General features: G+C 34.9%; 5 protein-coding genes and 1 long non-coding RNA gene across 10 annotated transcripts in view; 3 read left to right on the forward strand and 3 right to left on the reverse strand.

Moving 5' to 3' along the window:
- Positions 1–12513, reverse strand: part of LOC139988855 (uncharacterized) — a 127983-nt gene extending 115470 nt beyond the window's left edge. Inside the window, exon 1 of the long non-coding RNA XR_011800225.1 lies at positions 12233–12513. This is a non-coding gene — a long non-coding RNA (uncharacterized lncRNA). The remainder of the gene's footprint in view (positions 1–12232) is intronic.
- A 134-nt stretch (positions 12514–12647) lies between these two features.
- The window catches only part of LOC139988843 (uncharacterized), a 76412-nt gene continuing 64638 nt past the window's right edge, over positions 12648–24421 (forward strand). Inside the window, exon 1 of one of the 2 annotated variants that reach the window (XM_072006616.1) lies at positions 12648–12897. The gene's annotated coding sequence lies outside the window, so the exon portion shown is untranslated. Of the gene's footprint in view, positions 12898–24213; positions 24355–24421 lie in introns of those variants that run through there. The other variant, XM_072006618.1, reaches the window with a different exon arrangement.
- Positions 13293–18733, reverse strand: LOC139988837 (uncharacterized). The gene is made up of 7 exons (XM_072006602.1): positions 18628–18733; positions 16201–18530; positions 16025–16120; positions 15872–15959; positions 14635–15787; positions 13956–14015; positions 13293–13537 (listed from the first exon to the last, which is right to left on the reverse strand). The coding sequence occupies exons 1-5, from the start codon at positions 18677–18679 to the stop codon at positions 15645–15647; spliced, it is 2709 nt and encodes a 902-aa protein (XP_071862703.1). The 5' UTR covers positions 18680–18733; the 3' UTR covers positions 13293–13537; positions 13956–14015; positions 14635–15644.
- On the forward strand, positions 18812–19686 carry LOC139988849 (zinc finger SWIM domain-containing protein 7-like). Of its 2 annotated transcripts, none has more exons than XM_072006634.1 (3): positions 18812–19142; positions 19223–19383; positions 19524–19665. In XM_072006634.1, exons 1-3 carry the CDS (start codon positions 19019–19021, stop codon positions 19539–19541), a joined length of 303 nt encoding a protein of 100 aa, XP_071862735.1. In that variant the 5' UTR covers positions 18812–19018; the 3' UTR covers positions 19542–19665. The 2 variants fall into 2 exon arrangements, with proteins under 2 accessions (XP_071862735.1, XP_071862734.1); XM_072006633.1 differs by having other exon boundaries at positions 18813–19142; positions 19223–19454; positions 19524–19686.
- LOC139988844 (cell cycle checkpoint protein RAD1) lies at positions 19628–20939 on the forward strand. Of its 2 annotated transcripts, XM_072006622.1 has the most exons (5): positions 19628–19768; positions 19853–20077; positions 20173–20367; positions 20442–20717; positions 20802–20939. In XM_072006622.1, the coding sequence occupies exons 1-5, from the start codon at positions 19676–19678 to the stop codon at positions 20829–20831; spliced, it is 819 nt and encodes a 272-aa protein (XP_071862723.1). In that variant the 5' UTR covers positions 19628–19675; the 3' UTR covers positions 20832–20939. The 2 variants fall into 2 exon arrangements, with proteins under 2 accessions (XP_071862723.1, XP_071862722.1); XM_072006621.1 differs by having other exon boundaries at positions 20442–20900.
- Positions 20986–24335, reverse strand: Fabp (fatty acid binding protein). 2 transcript variants are annotated; one of them, XM_072006638.1, is made up of 3 exons: positions 24117–24335; positions 21983–22254; positions 20986–21438 (listed from the first exon to the last, which is right to left on the reverse strand). In XM_072006638.1, the coding sequence occupies exons 1-3, from the start codon at positions 24187–24189 to the stop codon at positions 21385–21387; spliced, it is 399 nt and encodes a 132-aa protein (XP_071862739.1). In that variant the 5' UTR covers positions 24190–24335; the 3' UTR covers positions 20986–21384. The 2 variants fall into 2 exon arrangements, with proteins under 2 accessions (XP_071862739.1, XP_071862738.1); XM_072006637.1 differs by lacking the exon at positions 24117–24335 and adding an exon at positions 22480–22660.

Genomic DNA, 24421 nt, shown 5'->3' on the forward strand with positions numbered 1-24421 from the left:
GGTATTCGCGTATCCCCATTGTATTTATTTCGGTATAATAATTAATTACCTTCAAATATATCAAATTTTGTGTCGTTTAGCAGTACTTCCATGTAACTACAAAAACTTGATACTGTGAAAATGTAACATATATAGAACCTGATACGAAAACTTTTTATTGGAAAGTATGTCTATGCGAAAATCTCTTTTGCGGCCATTGCATGTGGTTGATTTAAAATAATTCGAAGAAAGATATTTTTCTTAGCGTCAATAGCCCATCCGTCGATTGTATTTTTCTATGGATACGTGTATTTCGGACAAAACACGGATGAGAATACGACGGGTAGCGTGGTAGCTAGCCGAAAATCGTATTCCATCCGCTGAACGTGATTAAAAGGGAAGAACGTACGCATCGCGGTCCTCTCGCGGCCCTTGAAACAATATTATTATTAAAAGCTTTGCGCGGTCCGGTGATCCACGTGAGTCGACGGAATGGTGAAAAGAGTAGTGGACACGCCGGAGGAGAGGAGGAGACCAAGCTAGAAGGGAGATAGGGACAGAGGGTGGCTTGGGAGAGGGTCCAGCGACGGAACAGCGATTAATTAAAAGAGCAAAAACTGTTTTCATAAAATTCATTTGCGGAAATATGCGCCGACTGAAATAATATCCGGCCGATGAGCGCGCGTGTCCTGGCTCGCCCCGGTGTTCACGGGGACGCGATGCTCGCGAGTGAAAAACCGACGCGAATAAAAATGGAGGCTGCACGAAATACGAAAGTTTTCGCATTTTTTTACGTTCGTCCAGCGGACCGTGGTATACGTTATCGCGCGATTCTGTGTGGGTGAGTACGTTTATTCTCTTGACCCGGCATCGTAAGCGTATCGTGCATACACCAGTTACAAAGCAACCAATCTTCTCTGTCTTTTCCTTCTTTTCTCTGTCCTTTCTCTCGACCCTCTCACCACCACCGTCCTCCCTCCACTGTTCCGCTATTGCTTCTCTCTCTTTTGTTGCCACATTTCCCTCGTTCCCACTTTCATTCAATCTCACAGCCGTTCAGTCATAAAAATATTTCTACGCCTTCCTGGATATTTTTTCTTTCCGTTGCCATACCTTGCACACTTTTCCAACGTTGGCCGTCGACCCTCCCCCTCGGCGCACCCCTGCCCCCTATTATTCTCGACGGCTAGGAGTGGCGCGAAGTGTGATTTAAACGCGCGTAAAAGTGGCCGTTAAAAGGCAAGAAAGCTCCTTAACTCCCGCTTTGATTGGCCAACTCGGTTTATTAAAACGCCCCGAGCGATATTACATATTTTTCTTCTCGCTTGAACCGGGCCACTTCAACGCTACCGTACATCTCCTTTTTCCTCGTCGTTGCCCATTCTTTCGTATTCTTTGTCGAGCTATAAGGCTAGCTGCTCAAATAACCATTTTCTCTTTCTCAGTTCCTTTTCTTTATTCCCCACCTCCGGCCCACCTTCGGGCCAGTGTCTTACTACGCCTCGAACAACTTTCTTTCCCGAGCCTCCGTGCAACGAACATCTTTCAACCCCTTCTAAACGATATTCTTGAAGAGCGCCGAGTGGAAAGAATACAATCGTCGAAACGGATCGTTGGAACGTAAGTGAGAAATATGAAGAAACGAGCAACGAGAATTAAAACACCGTTAACGTAATATCCCCTTGTACAAACACGATTACTCTCGCTTGTAAATCTGTTCGAGCCGCAAAATCGAAAATCACATCGAGGTGAAACGTGTAATCGTTAAGCGGCTCGCCCTTCCTCCGCCACGACAGCTGGACTCCCTTTTGTAATATTAATTAATAAGGCAACTTCCGTGGAACGAGATACTTGCTGTTAATTAAGAAATACCTAGCGAGCGCTCTTTTCCAACGCAGGGGCGAGGAAGCGGAAAAATAAGAGGTAGAAATTCCACGCTGCTCTGGCACCCTTGGAACGAGGTAAACTTAATCCTCGGCCAAGTTAAACCAACTGCTAAGCTTTTCATTATGCCAAAATGAGCACGCGAAGAAGAAGGCCGGTCGAGGAGAGCCTTGTTTTCCTTTATTCCTTTCTTAAAATCTTCATATCGAACGTGATCTTTTATCTTCGCTTTTGGATACACGGATCATCTCGGCAGATTCTTTAAACATCTCCCGGCTTCGTTGCATATTTCGAGTAGGAAATTTTCGAATTTTAAAGTCTCTTTATAGAATTCAAATTCCTTTTGCCGGTTTCTTCTCTTTTCTTTATTTCCCAGAGGGATCGTTTACGATAAAAGAGAAAAAAAACGAAGGGAGGGAAAAAGAGAGAAGCGAAGGTTGCAAAAGAAAACTCTTGGAACTTCGAATTCAAGCGAAAGGCGACGAAAAGTTTTACGAGCACCACAGCCGTCCTGGCTGGCTGGTTTGAATTGCATCAATTAAAAAAAGCCGTTCCACAAAAATTCCATAACGCGACGGTTGGAGGGCTGCGTCAAATGTCCCTGCACATTCGTCCGCTTTCCATTTCTACCGGATAGTAAAACCTTTTCATTCTTCTCGCACCTCTTTTTCGTTGCATCGTCGATAACGATTACCCTGCCGCCGATTTAATTTAGCATTTCGCTCGCCAAAATCAGAGTAAATATATCTCTCTTTATGACGCGTACTATGTTTTAATTTTTCGATAAAAATACACGTCGGCGAATCCACCGTATTGAAAAGTATCGTTTCGATGACTATTATAAAATAATATAACGATAGAAAATATGTGTACAGAAATATTTCGAATAAATATAAATGTAATATGTAACGGTGTGAGAATCTTCGCTTCGATAGGTGGAATATTTCTGAAAACACGTCTGTACAAAGAAACGAGAAGAATACTATTCTACGAGAGAAACATAACAATAGTACCTGCACCTGTAATAGTACGTATAGGATCGGCATTCAAGGTATGCGAACTATGTTCTCATAATACTTTGTCCGGTCGCAGAGGATATATGAAAATATACGACAAGGGTCGATGGTGGCAAGGGTGAGATCTATCGACAGGGATGCGATGTTTAAAAGGATTTTTTCTGTTTTTTTTTCCTTTTTTTTTTTAACAAAACGATACATTTATTTGATCTACTTTTGCTCGTTTCGTTGGGATAAAATAAAGAATAAAAATTGGTCCACTGCCAGGACTTCTTATAAAACGCGTTTAAGGTATTTCCAACCACCTTTCGCCTTTCCTACGAAAACAAAATTACGGTATATCGGCGAGCTTGAACGAGAATGTTGAAAGGCTTCGATATAAGCCAATCGAAGCCTGTAAAAAATCGCACCTAAAAAAAACTCGTTACCCTCTCCATCGAAACGGTACCTGTTCCGTCGCGTGACGCAATTTAATTTGAAAATTTCGCCGTTTAAATCGTGCTTTAAACAGAAGTTCGCGAAATCGTATTCTGAAAACGAAGATCGTGCAACTTCCGATAAACGCTATTGTTTCAACGACGACTGAAAAGAGTCTCGAGTTACAATGGATTCCGATAATCGTTCCCGTCGTCTTACTATGAAAAAAAAAAAAAAAAAAAAAATGAAGAAGAAAGAAAGGAAGAAGAAAAAGAAAACGAACGGACGATAAACAGATCTTATCGCATTAAATTGGGGAAAGACCATAGCGAGGTACTAATCGGCTACGATTTTTCCCGAAAAGGCAGTGGGAAAAAAGGACGATTCTTCGGGGAGTTGTCGAATGAATCGAGCAATCTTCGGGTCCTTTGTTTTCGAGATCTGCCACTTGTAAATATAATTACCCCAGGCTCCTCTTGGTTGTCCTCCAGTCCAACCCCCGCAGCCGCTAGTACTTCCACCTGGCCCATCCCATCGTCTCTAATTTGATTCCGCGGTTGTTTTCACCCGCCTTCGCCGCCTCCTCTCCTCTGTTCTCTGCTCCGCTCACGCATTGTCTCTTGTCTCTTCATTCAAATTACCCTACGCTTTCCCATTCTCGCGCCGTTACAGCCTCTCTCTTCCCTCGTTCCTCTCCTCATCCCTGGCCAGACCCCACCGTTTTCACCCTTATTGTTGCGGTTTTATTGAATCCGCTGTGCATTGTCTGCGCGCGAGCGAGACGCGGCCGTTGTTCAAAGAAAATTGGCGCGTAGTTCGAAATACGCGAATATATTCGTCTTTCAGCGGGCTTACCCTGTGCGGTCCGATGAAATCGAGTTTCACGGCTGCGTACGTACGGTCAAAAGGTACACTAGGCTGGCTACGTTGTTATTGTACCGTGACGTGCGTCGTACCATTTTTCCGCGTATGGGTGCGGGTGTGTTTTTTCGGCAGTTGTCAAATCGTAAAATCGTTATCCAGGAAAATGGCTCGGGAAGAATAGAAGGATGCTTGCGATGCGTGTTTTAGACCGCCGTTCCGATCTATAAATTCGTTGTGCGCGGAACACAGAGGAGACATCGTCGATCGTTGTTGCGATGCGTGGAATCGTTGTAAATACGAACGACGTTGTTTCCTCTTGGGTATCGAACGGTCTCTGCGAACGTCCGTTTCGTTCTAACATTTGCCGGCATTGTCTCGTTTCCTCGGATGTATAAATATGTAAGAAAGCGGAATTCGTGACTGGACTGCGTTACACGAGCAAGGAAATATTCGCCGGGAAGAAATCTGTGCATCGAGGGTAGGGGGCATCGGGGAACGTTCGAGGGGAGATCGAAGAACGTTTACATATCAAGAATCAAACGGGAACTCCGGACAAAGTGTCAACATGCAAAGACGGATTGCCTTTATTTATTTTTCCATTACTTCCGCGTGTACATTTTATGAAAAACGTTAAAACCATGAGCCCGGGCTACTCGATAAAAGATACGCAAATATTTTCCAATAAGTTTCGAGTGCATGTCGATAGGTCGTTTCGAATGTTTCACCGAACAAAATCGCTGTCGACAAACAACGGAAGACAGGGGCAGCACGGTGAGAGAGGGGTGGTGTAGGTATGGTGGAAAAAAGGGGTGCTTAATAGCCGTCAGAGACGCGATTGTTGATTCGTGTAATGAAATCAAGAGTAATCGCGAGGGCGATGGCTTTTGTCCGGGATGCATGAATTTTCGACGAACGACCATTAATTATTCGAAATTAAATATCCTCCGTAGGTTTTAATTAAAATGTTTACAATGTCGCCCATCCAGATTACCAGCGGCATTTTATGACGTCGATATATTAAAAAGGTGCGGATTCATTCATCACGACTGGATCGGCGGCTGCCTGTACAACTTTCCAACGAAACATCAGCCTGGCTTGTGTATCGAATAAAGCATCGAGATAATAGCGACTACGTAGAGGAGAAAATAATAAAAAATCAAAACTACAAGACGCCTAATATAATGTCCGATGTATATGAAATTATCAAGGAATCAGCTTGCGTGAATCAGACGACGCAGTTGATCGTCAGTTTCCAAATCCAATAATGCAATTATGACGCGTCCCGATAATATTCGTGTAATTAAAATTCCGCGCCCTCCAGCTAGAGGCTCGTACCTCCGTTACCACGCTCCCTGACTCTTGTGAGCAAACGATTCTTGTTTGTTTTGCAAACAAAGGGTTTCTCGTAAGGGTTGGAGAGACTTGGAGCAGAGAGAAAGAAAGAGAGGATGGTGAAGGAGGGCGAAAGTGAAGCGTGGAGGAACGAGGGGAAGAAAGAAAGAGGGGTGGAAAGTGAAAAGGGGGTGCTGGAAAACAGGGGGCAGAATTATTACATCTTTTGTTCGAAGGCTCGAACCGCCCCATTTGCGGAATTGCGGATCGCGATCCAGCCGCGATTGCGACCGCTGAATACCACAGGGTCGGCATGGCTTTTGTTAGTTTTGACTAATTTCCGCCAGGTAATCTGCTTCAATTCGAATTTCCTCAACCATAATAGCGTGTTACATAGGAATTTGATAAAGTTGTCTATGCGATATCTGCATTCCTGATTAGTTTACGATCCGCTGCACCGTGTTATATGGATAAAATATTTTTTCGTCTATTCGCTTACGAACGGCTCGTCAAATTATTTCGTTTCGGTAGATTTATTCCGATTGTTTAGATTGTTGAGGTTGACTGATCGAAGTACGGGTGGATGAATTTGTAATTATTTCGGCTATTAAGATCCAAAATTCTCAACAGTTTCAGTAACGAAACTTGTTAAATTTGAAGACACACAGGGAAAGAATATGATACTTCCTCTATCTTCTGTAGGACAACAATTTCAAAACTCAATACCCTGGCGACTAATTTCATATTACTGGAAAAGATTATTTTTTCATTTAAAAACTAGATGATACTTGTGCTTGTCATCTATCTACATGTACTTGAACTTATTATTTCAAAAATATTAACAGTAATAGTTATTGTTGAGGTTGAGGTTGACTGATTGAAGAACGAGTGGATGAATTGATGAATGTATAAGTTTATGCTGATTCAGATCCTTACTCTTTTAGTGTTACTAGACAATGGAATGATAGGGAGCACGTTCATATATTTATAGCAAAAGAACATTACCAAAAAAGTTAAGCTTATAGCTATGGCTAGAGGCTACAGGGAACATAAATAGAAATCTAGCTATTCGTTCCTTTGCTCCTAGACCTTGCAACTCAAAACATAATGTATACTCAGGAGTACAATAATATGCACCGCTCCTTATTTAGAATACTTCTGCGTAATAGCAATCTCCGGGTCACGGATATACATAAATAAAGATGTAGACTTTTTCTTGAAGTAGTTACTTCAACATTGATAAAGAGGCAAATTCTTGAATTTTTGGATAGTAAATATAAGAGAACAGAGTATACGATGATCGTAAAATTTTAATCCCTATGCGACGCGACGTGCACCATCGACAAAACCCAGCCCTTGAGCAAGTTTAATTCTTGTGGGTCCCATCGGTGACTTTATCGCGAGAAATTGCCACGGTCCGGAAACCGTCGTTACAGCATCGTTACCGTAAGAACTTACTGCGAGCATTGTTACGGCTAATGTTACCGAACTTGGTTAACTTTCAGTTTTACCGTCGATTCGGATTAAGAATTTATGGTAACAGCCGACTCTTCGGTTTATTCCCCACCGCGGAAGAACCGAGAAAACGTTTTCGAGATACACTTTAATTACACTCTCGGTATGCTTGAATATTTATTTTTATGGGGCGGAAACTAGACTTGACTAACGGTGCACGTATCGTGAGCATTTTGTGAGACTAAAAATTCGAAGAAAAATTGCAACTACTGTCCTAAAGCCTCTAAGCCTCGCTTACGGTGCTTCGTATTGCTCGAAGAAACGAGTAATCAGAGAATAAACGACTCGAGACTGCGGTTAGAAGTGAATGCGCGCTGGCCTAGAGCCTGCTCTCGTTGCGTATAATTCGATCCACGCATCGTATCGTGTTACCGTCGATTCGATAAATCGGACGACTGGCTTGGACGCGACGTCAACGTCGCAGAAACCGAGTAGTCTCGTAGAAAACCGAACGTACTGGTCTCATGTATCATCTACTTGCTGGTTCGGCACTTTCACCGCCAGTCAATTATATTAACGAAGAAACACGGGGTGACAAGCAAGCAAGAAGAGCCAGACCAACTTGGAAACTTATAACTTCACCCTGATGACTTGTTATTTTTACTTCGTCCAACTGGTTCCCATACTAGCGTACTCGTGATATGATGTTACAAGAGTTTCTCGACTAACTTCTGCTAATAATGGCGAAACATTAATTTCATCCGATTGGATCCAACAGACTTAAATAACAAAAACGAAGATAAAGAACGACGCTCTTTGGAGGACAAAGGAGTCTGTCCTTGCTCAACCCTCGCATCTCTTCAGAAACATTCGAATTCTGATTCCATGACGGGAACAGAGAGGACTACTTTAACCCTTCTTCCTTACCCCGTATAATCTTTCCCTGTGGTAGCTTTCTCTTGGCGGTCGGTATAATCGCACCGCACCAGTATTCCCGCTGGAGTCGTTGCTCTCGACACGATTCCTCCAAAGGATGAAACGACGAAAAGTTTAATGAGTCCGCCTACCACGTGTCCTCGGTCGGTAAAATTGCCTTTTCCTTCTCTTAACGACCTTGATTTCGGACATCTCTATAATCGAATTACAAACAGACGTATTATCTCATTATACGATTCGATCAAGAGAATCGTACGATGCAAGCAGGTATAACACAAGTCAAATTAACTTCACAATTGGTTTTACAATTTTATTTTAACATTCCTACTTCGTGTTATATTCTTTTCTGCAATGTTGTAATGACTTTCGCAACGATAACTAAGGGAATAATATAATGAATTTTATTTTGTTTTTTATGTATTCAAACTGAAGATAATTTTGTATCAAGACTACTTATACCAATAGCAGTCAAAGTGATTGGTACTTGTTAAAGTGTAAAAGGGTCCTGCAATCTGTTTATCGAACCCCAATTAACCAGTTTCCTCGTTTTGTACAACTTCCCACACGTCTGTAAAATTTTTATTGCGTATTATTCAATATGATGACATCAGTTATCAGGAAAATTCCAGATCGATCGCTAGATCGCTAAATGATAACACTAGAAATACCACACTAGTCCAAATGACTGATTCTACAATTTTATAAATGTGTTAACCCTCGTTTAGGGATCATGATCCCAGATGGATTAATAATACCAAAAATGTACTACGTAACATGCAATTCCTTCTGTAAGAAAGTAATAAATCAATAAATATAAGAATATTTTATTATTACGTATCTTTTGAAGACCAATCATTTTCACTGGTTTTGATAGAAATAGCTTCGTGTTAACTATCGGTAGTTCTAGTGTTAAGAAACCTCTTACGTATAAGAATATCCCATTTTTTTCATACAACTAACAACGAGAAATAAAATTGCGCGTAGATATCTTATGGTATAGCGTTTCTCACAATGGTCCTCAGTAACTGTTATCTTCTTCCGAAGATTATCCTGTGATAAGCTGCACCATGTCAAAGATTACGCGTTACATGTAACATACTCGCATGCGTTCCATTTCGGAATGCTTCTTAGACTTCAGAAATGTATACTGATATCTAATAGCTTATCTAAAAGTTAGCTGCAAGAGTCTCAACGGTAACTACAATCTTTGCGTTTTTTGAATCGATGCGTTTCAGCAAAATAATTTAGGAAGACGAGCTATGCAGTGAACAACGAAGTAAAACAAACATTGTTATTTAAACTGCGAATGTCTGACAAAAGAAGGTATGCAAGTTCCTAGTAGCAGTTCTAAGTAGCAGAAAATGTGTTAAGTTAGAATGTAAGTTCTCCATTTGCATGAAAGACGATTATCGAGACATGTATCACTACTTATTTAATAAATTACTACGAATTATTACAACAAATATCGAGGTTCGTCGTACCTGTGTACAAAATATCCGTTGATTATTGCCTATTCTATTCCATTATATCCGATAAACAATAAATTAAATCGCAAACCAGTAACAAGATACGGCAATACGCGATAATCTAATTAAATCCATTTTATACAATGTCTGTGATAAAGGACTCGCAACACAACAGACGTATTGATTGTACGCCACTCGGCAAGTTTCACGAGCGTTTTACAGCATTTCGAAACATAAACGCGACTGAGCACTAATGGACCGACTTAAATATGTAAGAGAAGCCTGCCCACCGGGTAGCGGGTAACAATAAACTAACACTTAAGACGTACTTCACGGCACAATGCGAAGTCACACTCTTCGCGCTAACGATCTCACCTCCAAGCTTCAAGCTTCAAGCTGCTTGTGCCACTGTCTCTCTGGAAACTGTTTTAACTGATGCGGGATAGAGGAAACGCGAAAGAGCTGCGAAATATCGACAAATATTTACGCCAACGATTATATATTCGCAGAATACGTGAACAAGAAACAAAATAAAGATATAAATGTTATTATAGGAGAAAATTTTATATGCAACATTTTTAAACAATGAGAAGATACCTAATTGGTGAAAGTGGTTAATTTTTTGGATCGTGTGATGTTTCATAAAGTAAACTGTTACATTAGAAAACAAAATAAAAATATAGACGTTATATAGATGTTGTTGGTAATTAGTGAAACTATTTTTTGAGAGCGAAATAATAAAATAATAAATATCTCGCGTTGCACCAAAATCCTCTAAACTGTAAATGAAAGAAACAGACGACACCCGGTATATCATAAAAGCTAACAATGATGGAAATATTAGTTTTTAAAGTCGCGCAGGGTGTCGTTAACGTTCCGAGTCTTTCCCGTTCGTGAGCTAAAAGTTGCTGTCCCCTCGTTGCTCGTCGCTTTTCTTAACGCCTCGCGTTTATAGGCCTTCGTGAGCTATAATTCCTTTTTTTCTTTCGTATACTCTTTGATAGGAGAAAAGAAAACCGTGTTCCCATTCGCCCAGTTTGCAACAAGTTATAGGACTTTGTGTTACAATGCACATTAAAGTAATCCTTCGAAGTGATCGTTTAATTTTTCACAAACATACAATACTGTTTTTATAAATATTTAACACCGAATATGCTACATAACGGCGATAAATTTTAAGAATATGTAAATTAAAAAAATTGTTCAGATGTTAAACGACATAAGTGGTGATTAAATAGAATTTCTATTCGTATACAACGATTCAAATGGAAATCAAGTTTTCTGTCGTGCATCCTTAAATTCGACCGTCGTACCTTTCGATCGCGACGGCCGATAACGACGATCATTATAAATTTAAGCGCTTTTAACAAAAGCCACGTTAGCTCACAGCCGTTTCGCACGCAAGCGGCACTTTGCATGCCGCATTCCGGACGACTTGCCACCCTTGTTTGAACTAGCGAACTGGTGTTGCGCTCAAAGTCCGAATGTATAATTAATCGGGTTATCAATTAAAGGAGCGGCGCCGATTCGTGACCGCTTCCTACAGTCGAACCGCTATTATACATATGTCGATATTTGATCGTGATACTGGAAACGGAAACGACGTTCGTATATTTTCGCAGTGACGAGATCGCATAGTTCTGCTTTCCAATCGTAATCGATTCACCTTATTGACTTAAGGATAAATCAATAATACCGAATACCATTACTTGTTATAACGTATATTAGAACTTATTATAAATTAAGCTTATTTTATTTTAGAGTATTTGATAATGGTCATCATTTCTGATATTTTGTATGTATTTCGCTTAGACTGCTATTAATATCTGAATATTTTTTAAAAAATTTAACCTAACCTATGCGAGTATATCAGATTTGAACTTTCCAATCGTAATCGATTCACCTTATTGAATTTTCACTTAAGGATAAATCAATAATACCGAATACCATTACTTGTTATAACGTATATTAGAACTTATTATAAATTAAGCTTATTTTATTTTAGAGTATTTGATAATGGACATCATTTCTGATATTTTGTATGTATTTCGCTTAGACTGCTATTAATATCTGAATATTTTTTAAAAAATTTAACCTAACCTATGCGTGTATATCAGATTTGAACTTTCCAATCGTAATCGATTCACCTTATTGAATTTTCACTTAAGGATAAATCAATAATACCGAATACCATTACTTGTTATAACGTATATTAGAACTTATTATAAATTAAGCTTATTTTATTTTAGAGTATTTGATAATGGATATTATTTCTGATATTTTGTGTGTATTTCTCTCAGACTACTATTAATACCTGAATATTTTTTTTTTAAATTTAACCTAACCTATGCGTGTATATCAGATTTGAACCTTCAGTCTTTGATTATTTTGAAGCTTCGGTATTTGGCGTCTTTGAATCAATTTATGCTCTCTACAAAGATAGAGACGGTCGATCAACTGAATTCTCATTGGTGGAACGACATGGAAGCCGGTAAACTCTGTTTGAAACCGGCGAACTCAATCATTCTCTCTGTTCTACGACACGGCAAGGACCAACACAGTCTATGTAAATACAGGGAACTACTATACACAAATATATGCACTTTACTCGATATTTAATGGGAATACCAAATCCTTCCGGTACATTTTTTATTAGCACGAAGAGAAATGAACTAGGTACACGATCCTTCTATGGCGTATTCGCAAGTTTATAAATAATCGATCAATTTCTGAAGATAGCTCTCGATATAAAAAGTATATTATAGTGTTATGAAGAAAATATCAAGTAGAGAGTGAGAGAAAATATTTGACATTTTATACAATACCAACATAGATAATTTAATCTAAATGTTACACGTAATATGTTTAAACGTTTAAACTTACCTCGTATAGACAGACATCTTGTCAGAAAATCTTCAAATGGAAAGTACTTATAAGAAACGTAAAAACAGATAATGATCACATTTATATGACACACAACACGTACTCGATATAAACTGCGTTATATTATTCTTGTAGATGTATATCAAAGATAATTAATATCACACAATTACTTCAATTTTCCAATTATTTACGTCAATATGACGCGCACGTTTCAAATCACTACTTTAAACTAGAAATTTTCTCTAGCGCTCGTGGCGCACTCTAGTGAACGAGTGCTGAAATTAACCAAGTCTTGCTGTTACACGGTAAACAATGCTGGATTATCATTGGCTGACAAGATCGACAAGTAAAATAACTAATTTTATTACCACTGCTGCCACTCTTATGTTTCATAATTTGCTTATGATGAAATAAGTTTGAATCATCTAGCGGCGTAAAATTATAATTTTTGAAATAGATCGACTTTTGAAGTTTGAAGTTTTAACAAGTAGTAATCGTTATCGACGTTACGAGTGTAAATAAAAGATGTTACATCTTATATTTTTGATAAGAAAAAGTGTAGTGGAACATTTTGAGTGACTAATGCACGCAAAGAAGAAAAATAAAGTAGGCGATAGAATTTCATGTGCTCCAGCTTTGACCACACATAGCCTTATCAATAAGAGGTAAATCAACATATGATAAGTATTAAAGTAGTTTTCGTTATATGAAAAATGCGCTTGCGTAAGTCGAAACGTAATTTCCATGTCCTCTGATGTAGTTATTATATGTATGTGTATTTATATATATATATATCGATGCGTAATGCGCATTTATGTCGATCCGTAAATACTCTTTGATCGCTTCCTGCGAATCGATTATGAGTAAGGAAGCTCATATATTTCCAAACTAGAATGATTAAAAAATTTGATTAGTTACGTTAATAAAGTTCTAGGAGAAAAACAAAATATTCTGTTAAATCTTTATTATATTTCACACAATAAAGGTAACAGTTTTGTAAAAAGCATAGTTTCATAAAAGATATATGTATACATTTGTAGAATATAACGAATGCAAGAAATAACTTTTAATACTTTTATTAAGTGACGTAATGACTGCCCATATAATATGTATTATTATTTATTCTTTGCGATAAAATTTTGCAATATTAATGATAATAATAGTAGGGGAAGCATAAGCAGATGATGACATCTAAAATTGCAACATCCATTCTCGGTGTTGATCAATTTATTAGCGTCCTGTCTGAATTTTAACATTTACAGGGCTTACAACTACACTGTCCGCCAGATTTACAAGCGCATTTGTCTGTAACACAAAATACAAAAATATGATTAGTGTTAAGTATTTAATGAGAATTTATTTACAATAAACATTAAGTATAACAAAATGTGAAACAAACAATAATTCATGATTTAAAAAATTGTAATGTTTTGAGCAGTTATTTGCAAAGAAATATTTCGTGAAAGTAATAAAACTCGTTGAAAGTCGTAACCTAACCGAACTATAGAGTGAACCGACATTAATAGTGGTCACGGTTAAGCGATCGTTGCTCGTTTACAAAAAATGGGATATGTACAGTCAGAACAGAAGATCATTACCACATTCCTTCGAAGAAATCTTTCTACCTTATCACAAGTCTAAAAGTTAGAGTAGAATTTTTTTAACATATCGTTTGAAAATTTAAATTTAAATTCTGGAAGTAATTTAAACTAAGAGTTATTACCTCCACATGAGGAGACGCAGCACTTGCATTTGTCGCCACATTGACATTGTTGGCATTTATCTGCAATAAGAAATAACATTTTAAATATTAGACAAAATAAAAGATAAGTATTAAGTGTAGCAGTCAATTTTATTGAGGAAATTTGCGTTCACTATATATAAATTGGTCAAAATCATCAATTGAGCACTGCCCGTAATAGCGTTTGATGAATAAATTATTTCATTACTTCCTGTATAAACCAATAAAGCCAAGCGCATGTTATAAAAATTGTAATAAAATTTCGCGTAATTCTAGAAATTTCAATTATCGCCCATTCATTCATATGAAACAAAACTGTACGAAAATATCGAAATGCCTTAATACAAAATTCAAATTTTTTTAAATGATTTGAAGAAAAACGAAGGAACTGTTGTTGTAAATATTAAAAAATCAGTTGAATCTGGTAATAATTACAATTGAAAAATAAAAAATATTATAAATGAAAGTGTTAAAATATATGTAGCAAATTAACAATCATTAAGCTTAGTATATTAAAAATATTAGCACTCGACTAAAAGTGAGCAAAATTACTAAAAATTTCAAAATAATTTACTGAATTGTATATATCAAAATTGCATTACATCCAAATTAAATTATCGTATAATATAAGAAGGTTCTTGGAAGTGAAAGTAATACTTACCAGAGCACTTGTCGCAGCCTGGTCCCGGCATTTTGTAGTTTTTACGTAGTTACTTGGTTCGAGTCACTTGGAAGCTGAATGATCACTTGTTAGTTCCGGCGTACCCGTTCGAATTTATCGATCATCTCCTACCATAAGCCCTCTTATACTAACGCATCTTAACGGCGTGTGCAACTAGCATCGTGCGTGCCATGCGCAAAGCAGGAGCGTACTTATTCACACTAGCTTCATACATTAAATTTAGAATTATGGAATTTCAAATACTCTTTATATTATATCAACATCTGTCACAGTTTTCTAATATAATAATAATTATATGCAATTGTTTAATTTTCTGCATTAAGGTTTTTCATCGTATATTATATCGCAGAATATTGCAATATACATTTTATAATTAATTAATAAAAGGAACAAATAACTTCAAACTATGGCAATTCTACTGTTAGAAATTAATGCGATTGTCTGTATATATTTAATTTTAAATGCTACTAAGTAGAATTACTTAGATACACAATTTAGATACATAGGGGTACATTGATAGACAATTTACGTCCCTGATATAGTGCAGCACGAAACCAATGAATAATATTGCACGTTACACTACATTATGAGATAAAAACATTAGTACTACCAGAGTCTGATACTACAATGAATTAAAGTTTATTCTACAAACATTATGCAAAGACTAGAGCAATGACTTACTATTAGAATAACGAATAACTAAATTTCTTTCTATTCTTTCCCCAAAATCTATTAGAAAGTCTATTAGAAAGCATAAATAAGGCAATATGTATTTTCACTCGTATGTACCTCGTTTTATGCTATATATTTAATATTTATTTAATAGGAAGTAAAAGTTGTAAAATTCATTGGGAACCTTTTTAGAATATAAAATTAAATTAAATTAAATTATATGTACTTCACTAAATATTATTGCTTTTTACCAATGCTTAAGTTACTTATAATAAAAGTATGAAATATTCATTTTATTGCAAATATTTAAATAGAATTTAAACATTTCTCCACTTATTAATAAAATTCGTTTTTCTGGCTGCTTCTTCAACATGTATGGATTCATCTTCAGGTTCATAATTAATTTCATACATCCCATTACTTGCTGCATTCTTCCCTTTTTGTGCTGAATTTACCCGGGCTGAAAATATTTTTCATATACATAGATTTAAATCATAAAACTAAGAATTTCCTCATTTTCTTTCATAATCAAATGTAATTATACCTTCGTGTCGGATAACAACTTTGCTTTGAGCAGTTTCAAGTAATTTCTTGACACGAATTCCATGTATTGGCGATTTACTATTCCTTATCTATAAATATGTATAATGAATTAACATATTTCCAAAATATAGAAATGGTATATAAAAGTACCTACTGTTTTAACTTGTAAAGGAAGTTTATATGAAACCCTAGGAAGGACAAAATGACTTGTAGGTGTATTACCACACTCTGGTGTTTTTATTACATGTGCCTTATAAAAAAGAACATACACACACAAATAAAAAATTACCAATACATCATTTAAGTAAATTTAGATATATTTATATTTACCTCCTGTTCGTTTGTATTTATTCTAGGAGATAAATTAATCTTGAGAGTTGTGGTTTTTTGAGTTTTATTTATAGTTTTTGGTGAAGCATTTTGTTTTGAGTTTCTATTTGATAATGATTTAGTATTCTGTTTCACAGGAGTAAGTAATAAATTATCTGTTTTAGCATGTACATTTTTTATGAGTTGCATATCTGTGCCTCTTATATACATACCAACTGGTGACATTATAGTATTATAATTCAAACGATATAAGCCTTCTGCATGTGGACTTTTTAAAATGTGTCTTACTTTAGTATTTTGTACAGGAGTGTTCATATCAGGAAAATATGTTTTTTTCTTTTTACAATTCTTATTTAAAGGAGATTTTCCAGGTGTCGTAAAAAGTTTTGTTTTTACACCTTCTTTTATCTCTTTCTCTTCCATGCCCTGTTTCTTTAACAATGGTGATTTTATATTTGGACTTAAATTAAATTTTGTTCCACTAGATGTCTTTTTAATATTTACGGTTTCTTTTTTAGAAACTATATTCTTTTGATATTTTGGATCAGCGTCCTCAGTTTTCTTTAAGTTACTTTCACTTACAAAAGAATTTGAATTTTCAAGTATCTTCAAGAAAGATTTATGTTTTTCTAAACAGATTTGATAGTCTTTACAAGAGACTAGAGTTTGTAAAAATTTAGTTTCATCATTCAATGAATTTGATTCACTATCATTAGCAAACATAGGAGACATTTTCAATGTTTTTTGTATCTGTATAATTTCAGGATCTGCATTAATTTCTGTAATAATTCTTGCTGTATTAAGACATCTCTTCCTTTTTTCTGCTATGTCTTGTATAAGTGATTTGTCTAATTCATCTAGATCTAGTATTGCATGACTATTTACCTTATCAGGTGTCACCATATTCAAAACAGGCTTTTCATTAATTCTTTTAGTTTTCTTCTTAGAATATGAGATATCACTACACCGATTACCTTGTGATTTATTGTGTAATTCTTTTAACTTCGAGCAATTAAAGTCTGTTTTGTTTATAGATGGGCTTTGACATATATCCAATAAATTTGGAGTACTTAATGCTCTATTTTTTGGTGGATTTACATCATCAGACACATTTAATGATGCCATTTGTTGCTCACATATATTTTGAATATGACTCATACTTAACAAAGAAGGCAATGACAAAATTTTATGTAAAGGTGCAGAATATTCTTTTTCTTTAGGAAATAATCTATTACACTGATCTTCCAAATGTTCAAAAGATGTACTACTTACATTATCTATATTATTAATACTCTTACTAGAATTACATTTTGATATTTTAGCAAAGAATCTTCTTTTAATTACATCTATACCAGAAACAGGAGTAGTACATAGAGATGTATTTATGGGAGAACATAATTTTTCATTTTTGCAATTTGTTATGTGAGTAGATCTATTATTACATGCAGGGCTTATAGAAGCTTCTGGTTGTGTAAGTGTAGACATTTGAAATGAAAGCCATTCAGGAGCAGATTCATCTTCAATAAATTTACACATTTTTCTAAATTCTGTTGTTAATCTACTTAAATTTATTGCAGACATTTTGTTTGCATCATCATCATCATACATGACAGACTCCTCAATGATAGTTAAGAGTTTTTCAGTAAAAGTTTTTGGTGACTGTTCGAATTTATCAGATAAACGTTTTAATATTTGTTGTGTCTGTGAAACTTCTTGTGCTTGATTAAAGTAATTATCTAATAAACAAAGCATTGTCTCAAATTTTTTTGTTTCAATATCCACATGTTCATCTTCATAATTTCTAGAAAAATTCTGTTTGTTTCCATCTGTACAATGGGGAGAAACAAATGGCGGTATCAGTTTTGTATTAGATGCATTATCCGAAATAGAACTTGCATTTAATCTATTACTGTTTACATTGTAATTGGTATCCCTTCTTAAATTTTTGCACATTACATTGGATTGTAACTTAGGATGCAAATCTGTGGTTTGCTTTTTCACTGTACTTGACAATTTGTTAGATGTATTATTTGTAAAATTCTGTGGATTATTATTTTCTTTATTATTATCCGCTTTAGCACATAACTGTTCATCTTGAAATAAGTCAATACACTTATTTAAATTTGATGTAGGATGTATAATTGAAGATGAATTAATTGATGGATTCTGTATACAAGAAAGTTTTGAAAAACTGCCAGCTAAAATAGGAGAATCTTTATTGTTGCACGTAATATTACCAGATGTATGATTACTTTTATCTTTACTTTGAATTTCATTCAAACTGTCTTGAGACATTGAAGAAAACGTATCGGGATCAATCTCACAATGTTCTGAAAAAAAGTTTTTTTATTGTTAGATGAAAGATTAACACGTAAATTAATATCTTTATTTAGATAGAACCACTTGTATCATCAATTCTCTACTTACGAAAACTATTTAGCGAATCTATGAAATCAGCTCGCCTTCGTCGCCGACTCATTTTTCGAAATTTTTGGAAGAGCACTGCATAACTGTTAAAAACGTTACGAATCACTATAATCATTCATTTTGAATTACCAGTAATGCCAACATATCAAAGAATAACTTATACTTTAGGAAATAACCTATACTTCATGTTGGTAAAATAGGGAATGCTAGTAATTACAATGTGAAGATAGTTGCGTGTATTTTAATCATCTTTTGAAGTGTTAAGTTGTTTAAAGTAATGTGATTCAAAATTAAGATAACTTTGTGTTGGCTACTTATCAACATTTCTTTTATTTATATTTTTTGTACAAAAGTTACATTAAAATATGTACTTACACGAAACATAACCTTCATGAGTGTAAACAAACAATTAGCATCAAATGCGCTTCTGTGTAAGACGTACGATATAAAATATGCAAAGTTTGTAAATAAAGTGTTAAAGGAATCAGCTGACAGTTTTGAAAAAGAACAAAAATGTATACATATTTACTATGTAATTATATAATGCTATGTAATTATCAGTGGCAAATTTTTACACAACAATTAATGATTTTAGTTTTAGATGATGTACTATTAAATCTGTATAACATTTTTGGTGATGCACTTGAAAGGGCATTAGAATTGTATGAACGAGGACGTATAACTTATATTTTTCCTTCTGAAAGTGCTGGTGTTCCACCTCATAATGATAGACATACTGCCAGATATTTAGTGCAGGTTAAAGGATTGTCAGGAGCAATATATATGCTTTTCCCAGATATAAACTATTGTCTTTGTGCATCCTTTAGGTATAAAATATATAATCTTTCTAGGCACTTATAATAACAAATATTGATGATTATAAAATATATTTCCAGATGTCAAGTGTTAAATGATAGATCTTTATTTACTTGTAAACACGTTTTAGCAGTTTGGCTAACTGCCATCACGAAAGATAAATTGTCTTATCAATATATAACAAAGGAACAATTTCAAAGCTTGTTATTATTTCAAGTTTTAGATAAAGAACATGTACACTGAAGTAGAAAATTATAATTTAGTTGCAAAGTTAGGAAATCTTAAAACTATAGTATTGTTATTAAAAGCAATTAATTTTAAAGAGGTATAATAATATTCTGCCATTCTTTTGAGATTTCTAGCAGAGACAAAATAGATTTTGATATAAGAACTTTTTGATTTTCTTCAGAATGCCACATGTTTTGGAACTGAGAATGGTTTAAAAGTAACAGTAGAAGATGCAAAATGCATGCAAGCTAGTGCTTATATACCAGCTCATGTATTTCAAGTGTTTAATTTGAAGGAAGACGTAATATTTAGAGTAAATTTAAACATATTAGTGGAGTGCCTCTGTATGTTTTGGAGTAATATAAATTGTCAAGGGAGCTCTGTAGCTTTGCAGCTCTTCTACGAAGTACATATGGTCAAAATATATTATAAACCTTGTATTTAGCTTTTAATAAATAGAAGTTTTACTTTGCTATTAATAAATAGAAGTTTTTATAACAGGGCAATGGACATCCTGTAACAGTTCTGATAGAGGAAGATGGTATTATAACAGATTGTTCTTTAAAAACTCAGGAACCTGATGAATTATTAGATTTTCATCTTGAACCAGAAAATGTTTTGAACAAAGTAGTCCTTCAAACCGAACTATTAAAAGATATCTTATCCGAACTTGATTCAACTAGTGATTTGATTGAGGTAAAACATAATTTAATGCTTAAAAATTCTATCAAATTATAGCTTAGTAATTTTATATTTTGGTAATATTGCAGTTATTTTTATCACCTGCTCCACCTTTTTTTCGTATTAGTACAACTGGTTTAGCTGGAATTTGTCATATTGAATTACCCCATGATGGTGAATTGGTTGATAACTTTCAATGTACTTCAACAGCTATGTCTAGTTACAAACTCTCACATATTAAGCCAGCTATGAAAGCATTGTCATGTGCAAACAAAGTTTCATTGAGGACTGATACATGTGGACTATTGTGTTTTCAATACATGGTTAAAACCGATGAAGGACATACTTGCTACATAGAATATTATGTAAGGGTGACTTATTCTTGCTCAGTATTTATAAAAAAAATATAGTATATAGATAGATATAAATATATAAACAAAATTTTTCAGATTTCTCCAGTGATAGATCCTAATGAATAATATTACTTAATAAATGTGTTACTAGGATTGTAAATATTGATCAGTAAAGTTTTTAAAATTGTTCTTTTATTTTGTATTATTTATAATTAAAGCTTTCTATTCATTGTATTCGTTTTCGTCGTATTTATAGAAAAAAAATATTTTGATACAAAGATGTTCAAAATTATTCTTTATTTGTTCTGAAATTTCGTTCGATATATCCATAATGGATATAACATACATGGAAGCATATGAATAACATTTAAAGATGCATAAAAAATATAGAAATATTTGATACTTTCAAAATGCAACATAATTTTCATCTTACGTGTATGAATATGAGTAACATTGTATTCATATATCGTATCATACTGCGAAATATTAAACCCTTATTTGAAAATAATACCAGCTGTATCATATTTATGCGTTCATATGTATTATTCTGCGTGTAAAAAAGTTTATTTTTTTTACATTTATGAAAACAATATATTGCCCTTAATTAGCGAGAACAACTTTCAACATCATTAATCAATTTTTAATTCATTAAGGAACATTATTTCCTTAAATAACATCTTTATTCTTGAACTTTGTATACTCTTGTACATACGATATCATCAACTTTCATGATCTGAAACATAAAAAATATTCATCTCTTTAATTCGATAAAAAAATTACATATATGTAACAAATATTTTTATATTTTAATAGTTTCATTGAATGAATGTAATATACGATCCCTATAGTTTTTTAAACTGTCTTTCAAGGTTTTCAAACAGTTATTATTAACTCTATTATTGAACTTATTACATTGTTCGAGTCACGAAGAGCAAGCGGTAATTGGCGGACCTTTTGACCAATGACAAGCATTGTTATTATCATCAGATGTTCGCCCTGTTATCTTTCGTAGTGTCGTTCAACCCTGCAGAACTTCCATTGCACAAAATGTAATTCAATTGAAACACTGAGCTTCTAATTCCTTAATGATCGAGATTATGTAATTTATTATGACCATGGTTTTTATTAGATTAAACGTTTACGATTGTACTGAGATAATAAGTAAGCTGTTAAGATACAAAGATTGCTGATAATGTTCTTATAAGGTTAAACGAGATAATTTTTTTCTATTCTCTTTCTCTGCCGTGTGCAAATATACTTTTTTCAGGCATACATACCGCTTTCATTTCTGTCGGCGTGAATTCTCTTTCAATAGTGGTTTCCTTTTCTCCTTTTTGTACTTGAATAAGTTTATTTCCATCTAAAGTGCAGACACACTTCACTTTTCTTCCATCTGCTGTTTCTTCATCAAATTCCTCACCAAGCTTGAATTTTATTTCAGAGTTCTTGAATGCGCTAGTCGTTTTCAACGTATACACTCCATTGTTCTCTGTTAGTTCAATCACAGGACTCACGCTGCTACCCATTTTACGTGTCATTATACCTACACCTAAAACAAAAAAAAAACAAAAAAAAAAAAATTACAAAACTCCAAAGTTTAGGAATATGCAGATTAAAAAAAAAAAAAGATGGAACTCGGTCGTTTATAAGAACGGCTTCTTTTCAAATTGATAAATGCAAGTGCAGATGTTCGATTCTAATGTTTGAATTGCAAATTAAATTTAAGATACTTTTTGCTAAATAAATTTCTGTTAAATATGAGAGTCTTCCTTACCCAAGGCTTTCATGAATTCATCAAAATTTTCACTCGATTGGAGTTTGTATTGTTTTCCGTAAACGGATGAAAGCATTTTGAACGAATAGAGCACGACACGTTACCAATGAAAGTAAAAGCAAGACTGAACACCACCGGTGTTATTATCGCATCTTATATCGTGAATAATGAGGACCAGGTTCTCCATAATCGAAATACCAATATGTAAACTTTGAAGTTTGAACTTTTCTGCGATTATTTGCGATATCTACAGCACATCGCGCGTACATATCTTTGAAAACAAAATATAAAACAGGTTACCATAATCTTATTTGTCCGTTTGTTAAGATCAAATTACACCGGTTACGTGATATTTGTTTTCAACGTACTTTATTTGCATATCGATAGATTACGTAATTGCGACCGATATTATTAGCCATATTTTTTAAAAAGTAAATGGAAGTATAAGATTTAAAATATCATCGCGAATCTGTAAGAAATTGTAGTATGTTTTTACACACATCAATCATAAGCACGACGATTTCAGCCTCCCTCGATTCGAGGAAGGAATAATTTATATTCCTTGCTCGTATTAGTCAACACTTTAACGTGTGGGCGATGTCGATCAGAATGAGCTTGCAGTTTTATTTAATTTCCGGTAATCGTATGAAATAACCGGTTGCAATATAATGAGAATGTGAAAATGTTGCGGATGCGCTTATACGACTGTTGTCACTTACAATGTGACGAGTAAATCATACGCATTTTGTAATGTTATGTATCTTGTTCTTCGCTTAAGGCCCCTATTCGTCTATTATCAGGCAACGCCGTCAGTGTATTTTTATTAAGTTAACTTCACAAGTACCATACATTAGTACGATTCGACTGACAATTGCGATTTATTAATCTTGCTGGTAAATTAATTCAAGTGTTAAATTGGAGTACAATCGGACTCTGTCTGTGGCACATGGCGGGAATTAAGCGTGAGGTCAGGTCGTTGCACAGCCACAGGAGCATAGTTCAACATATTAAAATTGATTATCTTATTTATCATTACAATACGTTGCGGGCTCTAATATTATAAATGAGATCGTTCGTTTGTGGTGGAATTAAATTTCCCAGCAACAGAACCGGCTATTTCATAGCATTGATTGTGCATGCCACCCACATTCTTGAGGTTTCTCTGACTTTATCAAAATATCTTATTATTTTTTATTTTACTTCAATCTTTCGTCATTAATAAATATTTTTATAACATAGATATATCACAAGTTCGTTTCAACAATCGAGTATATCGATTATTACCGCAATACAGGAATGGCATTGCAAGTTGTACTTTCACATGTTTCGTTACCAGATCGTAATTGAAATATCTCCCTTATCAAACAACAAAATGTCGTTACTCGCATATGTGCTGTATAATGTTTATGAATATTTCATTTCGATTATGGTATTTACGATTTATTTGCCACATCAGTCGGCGGCTGATAATAACGTTTGATATCATAATCTGCCGGATGAAATTCATGCAACGATACAGAACGTCTCGTGCATTATCATTCACCTTTGTATCGTACGCGCACGTTTAATTATGAATCACGTTCTTGGAACTCAATTGGAGTAACTTACTTACGTATATATTATCAATTCATACGTACCGAGCGCCTTCATGAAATCGTCGAAATTCTCGCTGCTGAACAGCTTGTATTTTTTTCCAAGGAACTCCGGCATGACGATCGATCGAATTTGTCTGGACTTGAACACGTGACCAAAGAATTAGGTCTCAAAGGACGATAGTTTCAGTTGGACAGAGAAACGATAGTAACGAAACGATGTTCACCGTCTTGTTGCCGGTTCTAGACTGACTAGGATCCGGGAGGACGAAGAGCGTCAAAGGTATACTCTGTATGGACTGACTACACATCTCTCTCTCTTCTCCTTCCCTCTTCAGCTCTCTATCTCT

This window comes from Bombus fervidus, chromosome 7 (genome assembly GCF_041682495.2).
Source record: "Bombus fervidus isolate BK054 chromosome 7, iyBomFerv1, whole genome shotgun sequence".
Taxonomy (NCBI): domain Eukaryota; kingdom Metazoa; phylum Arthropoda; class Insecta; order Hymenoptera; family Apidae; genus Bombus; species Bombus fervidus.